This window comes from Monocercomonoides exilis, assembly GCF_001643675.1.
Source record: "Monocercomonoides exilis strain PA203 chromosome Unknown scaffold12-1864167, whole genome shotgun sequence".
Taxonomy (NCBI): domain Eukaryota; phylum Preaxostyla; order Oxymonadida; family Polymastigidae; genus Monocercomonoides; species Monocercomonoides exilis.
Genome location: NW_027150557.1, coordinates 1474048 through 1491525, shown reverse-complemented (window position 1 = coordinate 1491525; position 17478 = coordinate 1474048). Strand labels below are relative to the sequence as shown.

Here is a 17478-nt window from a genome sequence, read left to right as displayed (position 1 = left end):
AATTTGTATATGCCATGAGCGAAGATGATCGACATCCATCTGTTAAAGTAGAGAACATGGATTCATCCTTTAATTGCAAGCAATCCAGTATTGATTCTTCCAATGACTTTGTTGAATCAAGCAGCGTTCATCATGATTTAAATTTGAATCATACATGTACCAATGCTGCTTCAATGCAATACAAAAGTATTAATGATGAAGATTCTCCTTTGAAAACGCAAGAAACAAAGAATTCTTCGATTACTGAAGCAGGAAAAACTCAGAAAATTTCAAGCACAAAAAAACTGACTGACAACTCTCTGCAAATGGATGCATCTATTCCTTCTCTACCAGAAGATGAATTGCTTCAAAAACATCTTTCTGAACAAGTTTCTCAATCAAGTGATAAAGATTTCGATTCTCCACTTTTTAGAAAGCAAAAGGAAGGAAATACTACTCCCAAAAGGATCTTTTCACAAAACAGCATTGAGATGGATAAAAGCCACGAACAATCGAAGCAAATAAAAGCTTCTCAAATTCATAGTGAATTACTCTCCTCGAAAATTATTCCTCAAAATTTTGATAATGAGCATCAATCATTGTCTCTATCATCTGCACATGCAGAAGTTTGCGAGAAAGGAAAAAGAAGCGATATTTCTACCGAGGAAATATCAATGCCAAAACAAAATACAAGAACAAATAACAAAGCTGAGAGAAAAAAGAAAAAGAATACGGAGGATGATAAAGACAGTGTTTCTTCGTTTTCTTCACTTTTTTCAGAAACATCTTCGACCGTTGAAAATCTTTCATTCAGGCTTGATGAACTCATAAACGATTTTTTGAATGACGAAAGCGAAAAGAAGAAACAACGAAGAAAAAAAGGAGTTGGAAAGTCTGGAAGTAAAAACGCATCTGCTGTGACAAAACAAAATGCAGAAACAGATGACGAAAAGGAAAAGCTTGTTGATCTTATATTTCTGTTGCTGAAGGAACGAGAAATAATGAGAGAAAAAATGGAAAAGTACAAGCAGAAAAAAGAGCAGAAAAAGAAAACCATCGACGAGTTGGCTGACGACCTTAAACTTGATGAAGAACTCTTGACGGAAAAGAAGAAAAAGAAAAAGAAAAAGAAGAAACAAACAGAAACACACGAGGCTGAAGATATCAAGAAGAACGAACAGCCTGAACAAACAGAAGAACTTTCAAAGCTACCTGATATAAAAAATGAAAAGAGTGACAATACTTCTAATAATAACCCCAAACAAAAAGAAAACTCAGCTATTGAAAAGGATGATAATGCCCTGAAAGTTGATTTGAAAAAAGATGAAAACAAAACAGAAACAGAACTTGTAGAGAAAGAAGAGAAGGAGAAACTTGATCAAATTGAACCACCATCACCAAAGTTAGTCTCAAATACAGAAGCACCGGATTCTCCCTTACCGTCTTTACCACCACCTCCAGATGATGATACAATAGCAGAATTCAAAGATTTCCATCTTCCTTCTGCTGTTCTGAATGAGGTTACGTCTGTCACACCTTCTGGTCAGTTTTCATCAACTTCTGAAAAATCAGATTCGCCTGAGAAGTTTGCAGTAAATATCGAAACAAACCATTTGACAGGCGCAGCCTACCAAAACAACATCAACGAATGGAATGAGAAACTTACACAAAGAATGAAATCATTTCGTTTCTCTGCTTTTCCTCAGACAAGTCACGATCCGTTGCACAAAACACAACCTGCCCAAAACTCAGTTTCATTGTTTTCTCGCACACAGCAGTACAATCAAGCACAAGGATATGAAAGTGGATCTTATGTTCTTCCTGTGCAGAAATCTGTTTCATATCCTTTCGCTTCAGCATCTTCATCAGATGAACAAAGAATGAACTCTGGCAGCTTTAAAACAACTGCTCCATTCAACAATGCGGAACAACCACAAGGAAGCTCTAACTACAGTTTTCAATTTGCAGGGAAAAGATGGGGTTCTCATCGATCTTACACAAAAAATCCAGGCAATCCTTATTCTTTTCTCCAGCGCGAGAAAAACAACACACGACAAACAGAAAGCAACAGAATTAATCCTTTTGATTCCAAAGTGCCTACTCTTTCATTGCAGGAACCAAGCACAAACCCACTTGAAAAACGTCCTCAATCTACAGCGAATAATTCTTTGAGCATGCCGTTTGGAACAAAAGGAGAAAAAATTGAAGAAGACGACAAAAGCAGAATGGAACAAGGCGACACACAGTCAAAAGCTGAACTGTCACCGTTTGCCAAGTTTAAGCAGATATTCGAACGGGAAATGATGGCACAAATAGCCAACTTCAAAGAGAACATTAAAACAAGGAAAGAAAGACAAGACAATGCTGGGGGCGAAGCATATTGCTCTCCATTGAAATCACAGCAGCAGCAGCAGACAAATGATGAGGCATATCAGACTTTACCTTTTAAACAAGCAAGGATGAATAAAAGAAATAGCTCAATGAATTATCGGAGTCCTGAACATGGTACAAATTTCAATGTCAGTCAAGGATCAATAGACTACATGAAGAGACAAGATGAAGAGTTTCATCAATTTGCCTCTGACAATCTTCCATTTTCCAAAGAATCGTTCAGCTTCAATTCTCCTCCGCTGACCTCGTTGCCAGACAATGCTAGCAATCATTCTTCAGCAACCATCAACTCTTCCGTTGCTTTCTCTGAAACAAGCACGAACGCAAACACAAGCACTTCCAAACCGAATCAAAATTCATCCTCAAAGACTCTTAAGCTTCCCAGCTCATCTCCACTGGCTGAGCTGACATCAAAACTGTCTTTCAAACCAGTCGAGTTTGTTCCTCGTTCAAAGAAGAAAAACGCGAATAAGACTGAAAACACAGACAATTCATCTTCAAATCTTCCTCCCTCGCTTTCATCGTCTTTGAAAGCTGCGTCAGAAGGAGAGTCGACTGATATCAACAACACACCCGCAGCTTCACAAGAGATCCACTCAAACTCTTCCATCCAATCACCATTGAGTGCATTTTCCCAGGCCATTGCTAATCTCTCTCCGGAATCAACTCAGTCGCTTCCTTCAGAAAGCACAAAATTGTGGAGCGTAGCTGAAGATACGTCCCAAAGAAACACAAGTCCTCTAATTTCAATTGTAAAGATGGAAGAGCAGAGTAACTGCCATCCGTCTCACTCAGACGACCTAAAAGGTACGTGGAGCTCCATTTTTGCTCCTTTATCGATGCCAGATTTCTCTTCTCCACCTTCTCCTCCTTCTGCAGTCGCCCCAACTACCTTGCCAGCTTCCTCGTCTCCTTATCTTTTCTCTTCCTCTTCTTCATTTGAGTGGCCAACAGACCCAATTTCTTCCTTTACTGGTTCACCGTTCTTTGATATGTCTGCTGAACCACCTTTGAATGCATTCTCTCCGCTGGCTGCTTTGCCTTCAGATGCATCGAAAGCAGCAAAAACAACCTCTCCACTGTTGAAGCCACAAGCTCAAAACGGAAATGAATTGACTTCCGATTCCACAAAGAACGAAATGGACATTCAGCGCTATCTGTCTCCGCTTCCACTGCTTTCGAGTGATAAAGACGTCAGAGAACTGTTTGAATCAGGCAATGTGTCATTTGCATTCCCTTATTCACCAATCTCTTCTTTCCTGTTTTCGTCGCCTTCTTTGGGCGCGTTGGATGCGCCGAAGGACGATGCCATTTCGCCACAACAGGAAGAATTAGGTAATTTGCCTTCAGCAGAACAGCTTCAGACACAAAAAGCTGAGCAAAAGGCAGAACAGTTCTTCAGTCTAGTTGATGCAGGAGACGGTGCTTGTGATGCAGCTGAGGATTCTTTGAGCAGTTGTGTGAAAGAAGCAGATGATGAAGTGCTTCTTTCGTCTGCTCATTCGAAGGATTCAGCCAAGCACAGCAAAAGAGACAGATGCTTAAGTGAAGTGTCTTGGAGTTAAGCCTTCATTGTGCTGTCTGTTTTGGAGAACGAGAATCTCCATGCTGGTTGAGCCAGACAGCACAAAAGTGAAGATTGAATATTTTGAAAATTTTAGCAAGACATTTGAATCATTTTCTAAGAGTCATTTTTATTTTTCTTTTCAATTTCATTTTTCTTTTTTTGTTGATTCAACGCCTTGCTTCAGTACATAAGCTTATGTTTGTGTATTTTTATTTTTATCGGTGATTAAAATGTGTGTTGAACATATTCCAGTTTTAATTCGTTGTGAATTGAATGTAAATTGATGAACTATTGTTTCTTTTTCAACTTGCCCTTATTCAATGAGACACATACGAATTATTTTGTGTTGCATGTTTTTATTTTTCATATCAATATTTATCCTTTTTCTTTCGTTCAACTAATGTAATTTTAAAGCTTAGTTCCTTAAAAGATTTTTTTCAAAAGCAACTTTTTTTTTCAGAGTATTTTTTGCATACTGATGTTTTTGAATATTTAAAAAATAATTTCATAACTTCATTATAATTTTTTCATTTTCGACTTTATATTAGTTGTTTTCATAACTTTTTTACAGTGGAGTATTTGTTAATGCGTGAAATATCTAAGGAAAATTTAATTGTTTAGCAACAACTCACAACAAGTAGTAAATAGTTTTGGATTTTGATTTAAAGCTTTCTTTTTTTATAATTGAAACGCAAAATTAAAAATGATTATAATAATTATAATTATAATAAACGTATCAATAACTTTATAAAGAAAAGAAAAGAAATAAATCCTAATACAATGCAAAGCAATAAGTCAGTGTCATCTTCACAATATGGCAGCTGATGACTTTCAAGAGGACAAATTCTTTTTTCCCTTCGTACATCACAAGAACTGATTGTTGGTTGAATTTGTATTTCAATCAAATCACTAAAAATGAATTTGCTAATTCATCTTTGCGTGATGATCAGATTTGGCAAGTCCATGCAGTAAGTATTCTTTGCAAGAACTTTGAGCATCTTAATCAAACTTTTAGCACCCGTTGTAAAACAAAACAATTTGAACAGAATCATTTTTGCTTCTATTCATCAGACATAAACAAGTATAATCAAAAGATAGTTATACACCAAGCACTTAAAAATACATAACGAAAAATTAATCGCTTTGATTATACAAAGAGAAAGAAGAACACAGGTGCGTTCTATTTTCGTGGAATGGGGAGACATTTTGAGAGTACACATTCAAAGAAGGATCCGCAAAACAAGGCAAAAAATTCGAAGAATATGGCGAGGAAAGTGAAGACGCACATAAAACATTAGCTTGCCTCGCTGGGCTAAACGAAAACGATGAAATGTTTTGAGATTGTGGAAATGAAGATTCATTGTAAGCTGGCTGCATGGGAGATTGGATAACAGACTGATATGAAAGTGAATGTGCAGGGGAAGAAAGATTCGCAGCCGAAGTGAAAGGGGAATGGTATGGAGAAGACGATTGACCGAAGATTGGAATACAACCATCCGAATAGTCAATCGAGCAAGAAGAATTTTGTGCTGGCATTTGCCTTGTTTCTTGTTCAATATCCATTTTATTAGCGCCATCTTCATTGCAAATGCCAGACAGTTTCGGTGAAAGTGCCTCTTTGTCTGAATTCGTTGAAGAATACCACTGCGATCCAACAGGCTCAGACTGGAAAACGCTGCCGCGCTCGCTTTCATCATTAAGCATTATGTTTCCGTGACAAATCTCGCCACAATCATAAGGAAATGACTGCATCGTGCCTAAAGCCTTTTCTGATTCTGGATTATCGTTTATTTGGTGAGCAGAGTGATAATTCATGTTGTCGCTGCTACAGCTGTCAGCATAATTATCTCCAGAATCGTTTTCATCCTGCTCCATTTTTCCGTGCTGACTTGAGACAAGTTTATAATCTGTGAAACTGCACACTTCTTTCTCGGTCCTGCTGTTCTTAATCTTCGCACTGATATCGCTTATTGTCTCCAAGAGATTTGAATCATCACTTTGAGTGCGCATTTTCCTCGAGTTCAAAGTGATCCTTATGATGCTTCTTTCTCTTTGGAATCCAATTCCTGCTCTGCTTCGCGGGGTCGAATGATGCTCCTGCTGCGGATTGTTGAGTGCGGTCATCACAGCAACACGAACCCCGCGGAATGCAAATGCCCGTGGCGCAGAGATTGTGATCTGGTGGCTGTTTGATGTGACAAAAGGAGAGGTTGCGTATGTCGAAGGAGAAGAGAAGATAGACATCGATGTGGAATTTGTAATATCAGATTTGGGAGTAGCAAGCAAATTGGGTGTATGATCGAGCAATTCAGAGATTGAGGTGGAGGAAGTGTTTGAGGGAATATCTATAGATGGTGAAACTGTGGGTGAGGGGTTTCTAATCTGTGAATGTGTGTTGTGAGCTTTGTTTTGGATTGGAGAGGCAACACAATTGAATGGATCAAATGAATTGGAACGCTCTAGACATGAAGAAGGAGTGTGTGGAGTGGGCGTGGAAAGTGGAGATGAAAGTACATTAATTGATGTGGTTTCTAATGGAATTGCACCGTCGTCATTTGCCGATGATGCTGCGAGCGAGAGAGGCGGAGGAGGAATTAAATGGCTAATTTGTTTGGGAGAATAGATTTCATCAGAGCAATTGCTTTCTGGAGAGGAGGAAGGCGGATAAGTCGTCCTAAGTGGTGACAGCTGAGGATGATGCTTACTGGAGTTGTCAGATGAAGTCGATATATTTTCACTAAGAGGCAAATCTTTCACTTTACGTGTAATTGGTGAAGGTGGAAAAGTGAACGTGGGATGGGGATGAAATTGCCGAACAATGTCATCACCAATCATTCCTGGAAGACAAACAGCTTCGCTAAGCATTGGTGAGCTTTCTTCATTCGTTTGATTACTCGCTTTTTCATCAATGCTTTGATTTTCTTGGCATTCAACATCTTTCATGGTGGATGTTGATTGAGCATCAAGCCTTTGCTGTTCGTGCTCCTGACTACACAATTCAATAAATTCTTTTTGCGGCTTAAGAAGAACAAAGGAGCAAAGCAAATCAGAAGACACTTTTATTATTGCACCATCATTTTGATACTTTCCACAATACTGAACTGCAGAAAACACTGTTATTCCACGATTCTGCGCAAAAAAATGATAGCCCCTTTGAGTCATTTCATGCGCTCGAATTAAAACGTCGAATCCATTTGCTTGAAGAAAAGCATGAACAGCCATTGTTCCATAACTTTGGGAAATGCCTCGAGGACTATCCATCCATGTTGCAATTTTGTCTGTTGGATCAGCCCATAGGATATCGCACAACGCACCGCGAAGCGGTATTGAAAGTGGGCGCTGATACTGACGTAGCACGTAAGGGTTTGGAAGTTCACGTGAAATTCCTCCGTGAACACAGAATAACTTATTTTTCACAATCTAAACAATAGCAAAAAAATTCAATGAAAAATAGTTAAATTAATCTTAAATATTTTTAATTGTATAAAATGAAATCAAACCGCGCATAGTGGAAGGCAATCAAAAAGTTCATTAAACAGCCACCATAGTTGTTCGCTGTAACGATCTTTACCTAATAATTCAAAAATTACACATAATTTTCGCAACATAAAAATGCATACATTCTTGAAAAAAACCATATGAACAATTGACAGCACGCGTCTCATGATTTCCTCTTAATAAGAAAAAATTCTCTGGATAAGCAATTTTGAAGGCTAAAAGGAGACATATGCATTCAATTGATTGAGAACCTCGATCTACATAATCTATAAATTATATATAAATCATACAGCAATATAATATATTTGAATATTTGAATACATTTGAATTATCAAACCTCCAAGAAATAAATAATTTGAATATGGGGGTGTTCCTCCTTTTTCAAAAAGTTGAACAAGATCATGAAATTGACCATGTATATCTCCGCATATGTTCATTGGACCATTTAGCTCTAAAACAATGTCCTGTGCCAAAAAAATTTCTCTGGATTTTATTATTATTCCTTGAAAATGCAATAATTCAAAATTGGACAGTCGTATTTGCAATTTAAATTAACAGAATATTGTATTACCTTTTATATCGGCTTCCTTCATCTTGTAAGATGAAGAAAGAGGATTTTTTGCGGAAAAAAGTAATGATTGAATAATTGCATGAATATCAAGTTCTAGAGGGATATCATCGAGATAATCTGATGTCAAGTTCATATCTAATACGGAAATTTATTTTGGTTGAACGGGACAAAACAATAAATTCGGATGGTCGAATTTAAAAATTAAAATTCAAGATGAATTAATTCCCAATGGGTACATTGTGATCAATTGTCAAATCAAAAATTTATAAATTTTGAAAAAAAAATTTCATTTATTTTTTCATCATAATTTGTATGGATTCAAGTGAACAGAATACGGTTGACAATGATTTCCAAAAGCTTTTGGAAAAGTGAAAAATTCAAAAACAAAAAAATAATTCCAAAATAGTTTTGTTTTTTTCGAAAAATGTTCTATGATACTCAGCATAAATCATTATTGATGTTTCTTATGGCAAATAATTAACAAATATTTTTCTAACAGACCCATATAGCTTTCGCAAATTTTTACTTTTTTTATTTTATTGCAAACGAAGCTTAATGGCTTCTGTTGCGCATTATGATGCTCTTGCTTCAAAAAAGTATGATCTCAGCGAAAGAGAAGAAAGTCCGATCATCCATCAACTTTCGTTTAACAATTGGATAAAATCCATTCTTATAAAACTTGCAACACCACATCCACATGCAAATGGCATACAACTTTTTTTAATTTTATTGTGCATTTCATTTATTTTTGTTATAACTTGGTTGCATGTTCTGTTTTTTTCAAATTGTAATTTTTATATATTTTTAATTTCAGTTCTCGAATTGGGTATTGGAAGGGGAGGAGATCTTGGAAAGTTGAGACATTCTGAAATTGAATCGCTTGTTGGTGCTGATAACAGTTATGTTTCACTTGAAGAATGTAAGAATAGATACAACGAAGGATCTGATCAAAACAATTTTTCTTTGCAATTAATTAATGCTGACTTTGGAACTCAAAGTCTCACATCAATTGTTTCACACAAAATGCATTTGATCTCTTGTCAATTCTCAATGCATTATTCTTTTGCTACTGCTGGAACCGCACATCGTTTTTTCTCAACTATTGATCGTTTTCTTCTTCCTGGCTATTTTTATGTCGCCACTTTTCCAAATGCAATTTATATGGTGTATGTTTTTATCATAAATCTTAACAACTTCATAGAAATTCTTTTTCAGCAAAGAATTGGAAAAAAGTCCTTCTCAACGATTCTTTGGGAATCGTTATTTTTGTGTGACATTTGATCATCCACGATTTCCCAGGTTTGATGCTGTATTTTAAATTCTCTGTATTTTTCACTGTTTGTGGGTTATGATAATCATTCATTTTTGACATTTTTTAGGTACGGTGCAAGATATCGCTTTCGTTTGGACACGTCTGTGGATGCTGACGAGTTTTTAATGCATCCATCTGTTCTTGACAGGTTTCTTTCTTTCTTTCTTTGAACACATATCTTTTGCACTAATATTTCCTATCTCTTATGTTTGTTTCCTTGCTTCGAATGCTGCACATCATTTTCAGATTGTTTGAAAAATTTTCATTGACAAAACTTTTGTATGAGCCGTTTGGAGTGTTCTATGGGAAAGTTTTCCATTCCAAGCAATTTGAGTCATTGAAGCAAGAAGCTCTGTCTCTTCTGTCGCGAATGAATGTGTTTCCTGCAAATATCGATGACGAAAGACGAATCGACGAGTGGAAAGAGGAAGAAAAAGAAATATGCAGTATGATTACAATAAAGGCATTATTATTGTGTTAATTAATTTTATTTTATTTTATTTTTTAAAAAATTTCTATTAATTTCTTTACGTGTGCACATTCATTTAAATTGAATCAATTTTCTTTCATATTCCAATTCAAAAAGATGTCTATTGTGCTCTTTTGCTCCAAAAGAAGTACAAACCAGGTGAAGTCCAACTTCCTCAGCCGCAAAAAGATTCTCATCTTTCTTCTTCTTCTTCTCAATCGTCACTCACATCCAGCGACGAAATGCTGTTTTCTGACACAAACACAGTTGATTCCTCAGCTTCTGAGAGCAAATATGTTCCACTCCACACAATCATCTCAGCAGCAGAAGAGGCGTCAAAGAGAGAAAAGCATCCATTCTTTGCACTTGTCGAGATGTGGGTGCCTCTGGTGCTTCCGCGAATCCTCTCTTTTCTTTCCTTCAGAGAAAGGCTTGTCGTTCGGAGAGTGTGCCGCTCCTGGCGCCGCTGCTCAGCTGTTGTGCTTGACCCACAGCAGATTGTGCAGACGTCAACGAAAAAGGAAGGAAAAAGTGTGGTTGTGACATTCATGTCGGTGGGGATGCAGATGCCAGGCAAAACAGAAGACGCTAACAGAACAATTGCTGAAGTCAGCAATAGTATCATGAATCATTCAGCATCTGCTTCTTCTTCTTCTTCTTCTTCAGACAAAGATCGGTCAGGAAATCAATGTCTTCAATATCAACCGTATCCTCTTCCGTTCTCTCCTGCATCTTCAGCCACTTCGCAATTGTTCTCCACAGAAAGAGTGTTATCAGACGAGTATTCTGATTCTGCTTTCAATCTTCTTCAGCCTTCTGTCGATGCTTATTCTCTCATTTACTCACAAAAACCAAACATTTCAACTCAACTCAGCTCATCAACCTGTCTGACTGAATCACTTTTCTCTTCAAAATCGCTCTCTTCTTTTATTCCATCGATGGCTTCTGAGCCAAAAATGACGGTGCCATTGCAGCGTGGTGTGTATACTCTATCAGCACCTTCAGAAACTGCTGCTTCTGCTTCTGCTGAATCAATGCCCCCACATTTATGTCTTCTTCGACAAATTGAAGTTCTGAGTCAGCTTTCTAACGTGTCTAATTCGCAACAAATATCGACTGATATGTCAGTTGAAGAAAAACAAAAACATGAGAACAATTTTGTCACTGGGATGAGCATTGAAGATACAAATGGCAATAACAATGCACCAAACAAGTATTTGACAAATGAAGTGATAGAAAGAATGACACGCCTGTTTCCAAATCTTAAAGAACTTTATCTTCCTGACGCTTTTATCCAAAATGACACTAAGCAAACATTTACTTCTTTGATTCCTTCTGAAAAGCCTATGTTGCAATATGGACTGTCTCGTGACATTTTGAATAAATTCTTGAAACAATCTTCTGATGAAACAGATTCTGCTCATTATTCTTCTTCAGTGACATCTGAAATCACTGGAACGAGTGAAAAAGACAAGAATGAAAGCTTTTCTGATCTGACGCATTTGTGTCTGCCTCTGTTCTTTTTTGTGTCTAACCGCGAAAACAACCCGTTTCTGCCCACATCTTCCTCATTAGATGCGCTTTCCAAGATGAAATCTCTGTTCCATCTGCACATCACAACCACCCATAACAAGATTTCTCAGCTTGCTCTTCTTCCTTCGCCCACTCAAAATGAACAGTCTCCACAGACAGCTCAGAGAATGCTGCCACAGAAGGAATCGCCAGCTATTGGAGGACAGTTTAAAATGCCAACCTCAAACATTCAGTTCGAGAAGCAGCAGCCACAGCATATGACTTCTTATTCCACACCTTCACCGAACTTGTCTCAAACTCAGCCAGCTTTATTGACTCCAGCTGTGTCACAAGAACATTTGCCTTCAGAAAGAACATCACTCCAACAAACAGATGAACCATCTCCAATGTATCAGAACGCTTCTTTAACATCCACACCCACTGGCCTGCCGTCTGGTTTAAGCGCCTTCTCTCAATATCGCCCTGTTTCCTCGTTCTACCCCAATGCACCTGGAGCATCTCAGCTCTCCAACTCTCAGATGTTTGCCAGCCGCCAAGCACAACTCAATCTGCAGCAGCCTTCTCTCGCTGCTGGTCTGCTTTCCTCTCTCTCTGGTTCCTCTCCAATGGCTGCTGCTTCCTCTTCTCCGCAGCTGTCTTCGTCGCAGACTCCAGCAACACCTGCACAGCTTGCTGCAAAAGCAGGGCTCGACTCGCTGCATTCGATGCGGATGATGTCGTCTCAGAGTCTGATGGGTCAGGCAAATGCGCCTGAAAGACAGCAGCAGCAGCTTCAGCAGGCGCTTTCGTCATACACACAGCAAGTGTTGAGCTCGCCAGTGCAGATGATACAACAACAGAAGCAAAATGCGATGCTGGCTATTTCTCAGCAGCAGCAACAGCAACAGCAACAGCAACAGCAAATGCAGCAACCTCAAAAGCAGACGATGCAGTCTCCATTGGCATTCCAAGGATTAACATCGATTCTTCCACCACATCTTGTTCAGTCTGTTCAGAATCAGAACCAAGCAAATTCCAATCCACAGTTTGAGGCACAAAGACAGCAACAAGTTCAACCACAAGTTCAGCCAATGCTTCCTCAAAGCAGTGATGATACATCCAAACGAGCTCTTTCTATTCACCAGCCATCACTCGCAGCTGAGCAGATGTCCTTCCAACATCCGACACAGCAGCAGCCTCCTTCATTCATGATGAAGCAGTTCATCAGCCCCACACGAGCACAGAATCAGCCACAGCCACATCTGCAGCCACAACAAAAGACTTCATCAGAAGCAGGCAATGCCAAATCCAGCCCTGCTTTGGCTGCGTTGAAGCGTCATGTGTCGTATCATCATGCTCAGTTTGTTCCACTCGCACGATGCTTGGCGACTCCCTCTTTGGCTTCGTTGCATTCACTTGTTGTTCCTTCAGCAGTGTTTCCTCTTCTGCTTCCTTTGCTATCCTCCCGCACTCCGATTTCATTGAATCCGCAAAAGAAAGATAACACTGCAACATCTCAGATGAAACAGTACACACCTCTTCCTCTCTTAACATCACTTGTTGTGGAAGAGAACTACACACATTCAACATTGAATGAATTTCTGTCTCCAATTCATCATTTCCTTATGACAATTGAGCATCTTCAGACATCTTCTCTGTTGGATCAATATTCATTGCCAAGCCTTCTTCAATCAAAAATTGACAGAATTGTTGAAGCCACAAGAAATGCAGAGAATTACAACTCTCTTCCTGATGTATATGATCTGTCTCTGACAAGTGAAGAGATCAAGTTGTGGGAGGAAACTGAGCAAAATACTGTCACAAGGGCGTTTGAAGACACATTCGCTCAGCTCAAATCAGTGAGTGATCAAATGTCTGCATCCAATTTGCATTCACAAAGCAGCTGTGAAAGTGTCATTGCATCGACAATTCTTCCGCCTTCTTCTTTCTTCGTTTCTCATTCATTCATTGAACGGCATCCTTTCCTTCACCTTCTATCTCTTCCAACGTATTCAGTCATATCGACGCCTGCTTTGCTCTGTCTGCTGTCTCGTTTGTCTGCCAGAGCAGCTGAAAGGAAGAAGCTGACACAAATCAGAGGAGGAGAGAGATTCGCCAGTGAGATTGCAAACAGAAGGAAACAGGCGCTTTCTCTGTTGTCATCTGGAGATAACTCATCTTCAGGCAGTGATTCAGTGAAGAAGGTGGATGAACCGATGGATATGAATCCATATTTATCTGCCAACAGCCAATTGAATGTGTTGCAAGATAACAAATCATTGGGAGAAAATGCATCACAAGCAGAAGCACTTCAAACGAAAGCCTCTTCAATTGTATCACCTTATTACATGCCAAATGCTTCAACATTGAAATTCTCATTCACTCCAATGATTACTCACTTTATCACTCACAACAAACTGAACTCTTCTTCTTCTTCTTCTTCTTCTTCTTCTTCTTCTTCTTCTTCTTCTTCTTCTTCTTCTTCTTCTTCTTCTTCTTCTTCTTCTTCTGTTCCACCGTATCCCATTGAATATCAGCAAAACAAAGTTCCATTCATAATATCTCCTCTTCGCTTGTTAAGCACAGCCAATCAACTGACTCATCTGCATCTTCATCACATTCCCATTTCTTTGTGTTCTTCTCTTGTTGATGTTGCTTCATTGACTCGTTTGTTTTCCTTGTCTCTTTCGTTTGACTTGACAGATGCTGATGTGCTTGCAAGCAAAGACGCCCATGGGTCAATGCATTCTTCATCATCTTCTTCTCATTCTTCTCATTCTTCTCATTCTTCTTCCTCTTCTTCTGCTGCTTCATCAGATAACCTTGACAGCTCATCAATTAAAGACAATCCTATTTTCTGTTTGTATGACTTCATTTCATCTCTTTCGCATGTTCTGTCTGAAATTGCTAATCAGACGCCATTCATCACTTCGTTTTCTCTCGCTCTTCTTGACAAGCGAAAGACAGGCATTCAATTCAGCTCGCCTTCATCCCACTTCATCCCTGGCTCTTCTCAACCGTCTCTTCATTCATCCAACTCACAGCACAATCCCTTGTTCTCTTCTCTTCACACAGACTTCTCTGCTTATTCTTCTGCACAGCTCTTGGCTCTCTTCCCAGCACCTTATCCTCTGCCCACTCGTGTGCTCATGTACCTCATTCACGCTTGGCCTCATCTGACTGCCCTGTCTCTCTCTGGATTTTTCACAAAGGGTTTGACATTTCATTTGTTTATACTTAAAAATTATTTCTCCTTTTATTTGTTTTTCCTATTCTCTGATTATTTTTTTTTCCTGAACTTATTATTGCTCATTGAATTTTAGGAGATATGCTTCAGATAATTGGCTCGCTGTTATCTTCTCTTCAAACTCTATCAATACAAGCACCAACTGGTCCTGCTATTCTAACGAATGCATCAAAAGATGGATCAAATATGAAGCAATCCCAACACACCAATGCTTCATCGTCATTATCTTCTTCTTCTTCTTCTTCTTCTTCTTCCAAACTTTCTTCCGAATTTCCTCCTTCACCATTTCAACCTCTCCTTCCTCTGCTCCATCCGTACGAGCAGATCCAGCAGCATCTTCTACTTCACTCAGATTTCTGCCGCTTTGTTCGACAAGGTCTTCGGCTGAGAATTAGAAGAAAATACGAAAGCAGTATGTGATAGACTGAAACATGAGCGTGTTGGGTTATTCATGTTACAGATTTATTTCGCTTTTGATTGTGAAGAAAAGTTAATTTTTCCATTTGTGTGAGCGTTTTCATATGTTTTGCTATTTTTTTCTGAATGATGCATTTTATTATTGATTTTTTATTCAAACATTTTGTGTATTTTTCTTTGTCGTGTTTTTTTTTTTTTTAAGATTCTCAATATATCGAAGGAAAATCGCCAAAGGACTGGATGCAATCAGAATCTCTGCAAGACGACGAAGACTCACTCACATTCACTTCGCAACAATCATCTGCATCTTCTTCTTCTTCTTCTTCAGAAACCTTCCAGAAAACAAATAGTGAATACGAAGCTCCAACTTTTCTGAATACACCGATTGCTCCTTCATCAACCAATATTCCATCTGCATCGTCTGTGTATGTCCTTCCGCCATTCATTTTGGATCCACTTGAGATCGACCCTGAAGGCGGGGAAGGGCACCGCAGAAGCGTCTTCTACACAACAGAGCAGCAGGCGAAGAAGAGGAAAGACCAGGAGAGAATGCAGGCTGAGAAGCTGAAGCTGCTCTTGGCGCGGCCCCTGACTGAGCGGAAGCCCCGAAACGAGGACGCGCCGAGCTGGTCGATCAACTCGGCGCTTCATGAAGACGGTGCAGGGAAGATGGGAATGGGCGAAGAAGACGACGAAAGGAAGAACACTACAGTTACTCTTTTTGACATCTGCGCTCATTCACTTCGCTTCCTCTTCAACAGATGCCATCGACTGGGTGCTGTTTCTCTGACTTCGTTTGGCCCAATCTTCACTTCTGCACTGGCATCGCTGATCATCCAAATCGTCAAGCACAAACAGAATCATCCTCAGCCAGAAATGAAAACAGAGCAAAATGAAGACAGAAAGACGGAGAAAGACGACGATGCTTCAGAAAATGATATTCAGCCAGCTGGCGAGCTTGCCCCGAATTCTTTGGAGTGGATCGACACGACAATAGCCGATCCGTCCATTCAACTGGAGCATTTAGTAAGAAGTCCTCTCTATCCTGATTCTGACTTCAGAGATGCATTCTCATTTTTAACAAATGTGTCTTCTTTGCTTCAATAGAATTTTAATTTTTGTGACATGCTCATTTACAAGTTGCATGATTATTCCATGTTTTTTGAATAGAAAACTCAAAGCAAATCTTTTTTTTAAAACTTGCATACATATTTGTTGGATTATAACTTGGAAAACAACTGTTTAAGAAAAATGTTGAATAAAAATGTGTAAAAAAATAAATGAACGATGGACAGTATCAAAACGGCGTTACGACAATCGGCAATGAAAGGGCATCAAAAGTATTCATTATTTAAGACGTGAATGATGACGTGTGGCGCCTGGTGGTATGGTTCAAGTGGTGGGGTGACATTGACATGGATGATGAGTTAGTGTTTGATGGTGTGGGTGTATGGATAATGATCCCACAAGCACAAAGCATTTTTCGTAAAAGGTCAGAATCTTTTCTAATCTTATCGGAGAAAAATACCCTTGTGCTCATATTCCTAGAAGAGCGATATTCTTACGCAGACTTCGTAGGAAGGTCGGGACGTGTGAAATCATATGTCATGTCTGTGTTGAAGCGCACATTTAAGGTTGTACTTTGAGTTGAGTAAACAACCTTTAATAGGCAGCAATTCGAGTAAATTTCTCTTCCATCAAGTGCATCTTTTGCTGTGCGTGCTTCTTCTGGTGTGGCAAATTCGGCAAGAAATTGAATTCCGTGAGTGTGGAAAATAACGATTCGAAGAACATTAAATGGCTTCAAAATAGCTGTCACAATATCCATTGTAATCGGGTAAAGAGGATTATGCACTGTTGCAAGAAGGATCTTTTCTCCATGGTGTTCAACAAGTGCTGATGAAATATTTTTTCAAATTTTGATATTCAATAAAAAAACTTAAAAAATTGCAAACTTCTTCGGTATGAAGGCTCTCTGTTTATACTTTGACTTTTAGAAAAGTGCAAGAAATAGAGTTGTCCTTGAACTTCGATTTGAGAAGATGTGGCATATGAAACAGCCTTCTGTGCTGATTCTAGTGTATCCATTTCAACGAGCGCTTGTTGAAGTTTCGGCATGGTAACAACATAAATCACCGTTCCAAAATTAGAAAGAAACGGAAGGATAACTGTCAGATCCACTTCGTTTGGCTCTGGTGAGCCATTTCGAATATGAAGAACTTTTGATGGTGGAATTGTTGGTTGTCGTGTAGCCATCTAAATTTTAAAAAATGAAAATATGTAAACAAAATTTGAGTTTTAACGAAAACAAACTTTTCAAACTATTATTAATTCTGTTAAATAACTTTAAAGTTATGGAAACAGCCCTTAAACAATTTATCATTCATATAATTTTTGATTCAGTTTTAATGTTTCATAAAAAAATAAAATATGAAGGACTATAAATCAAATAATGAATAAAGAAGAAAAAAAGTTGATAAACTCAACGTGAAGATGGGCAGGATCAGTGGTTCAA

The 17478-nt window shown here is 38.6% G+C and overlaps 4 protein-coding genes across 4 annotated transcripts; 2 read left to right on the top strand and 2 right to left on the bottom strand.

Moving 5' to 3' along the window:
- Positions 1-14: 14 nt before the first annotated feature.
- Positions 15-4598, top strand: MONOS_5682 (uncharacterized protein; the record flags this gene model as incomplete). Its single annotated transcript, XM_067875853.1, has 1 exon — positions 15-4598. The coding sequence occupies one exon, from the start codon at positions 15-17 to the stop codon at positions 3933-3935; it is 3921 nt and encodes a 1306-aa protein (XP_067731352.1). The 3' UTR covers positions 3936-4598.
- Positions 4595-8139, bottom strand: MONOS_5681 (putative protein phosphatase type 1; the record flags this gene model as incomplete). Its single annotated transcript, XM_067875852.1, has 4 exons — positions 4595-7357; positions 7438-7508; positions 7773-7937; positions 8007-8139. 4 exons carry the CDS (start codon positions 8137-8139, stop codon positions 5072-5074), a joined length of 2655 nt encoding a protein of 884 aa, XP_067731351.1. The 3' UTR covers positions 4595-5071.
- A 422-nt stretch (positions 8140-8561) lies between these two features.
- MONOS_5680 (putative mRNA cap guanine-N7 methyltransferase) lies at positions 8562-16070 on the top strand (the record flags this gene model as incomplete). Its single annotated transcript, XM_067875851.1, has 8 exons — positions 8562-8628; positions 8821-9172; positions 9222-9305; positions 9386-9466; positions 9565-9764; positions 9905-14512; positions 14623-14958; positions 15166-16070. 8 exons carry the CDS (start codon positions 8562-8564, stop codon positions 16068-16070), a joined length of 6633 nt encoding a protein of 2210 aa, XP_067731350.1.
- An 80-nt stretch (positions 16071-16150) lies between these two features.
- Positions 16151-17305, bottom strand: MONOS_5679 (heterogeneous nuclear ribonucleoprotein L-like). The gene is made up of 3 exons (XM_067875849.1): positions 17277-17305; positions 16919-17219; positions 16151-16859 (listed from the first exon to the last, which is right to left on the bottom strand). Exons 2-3 carry the CDS (start codon positions 17217-17219, stop codon positions 16525-16527), a joined length of 636 nt encoding a protein of 211 aa, XP_067731349.1. The 5' UTR covers positions 17277-17305; the 3' UTR covers positions 16151-16524.
- Positions 17306-17478: the final 173 nt, after the last annotated feature.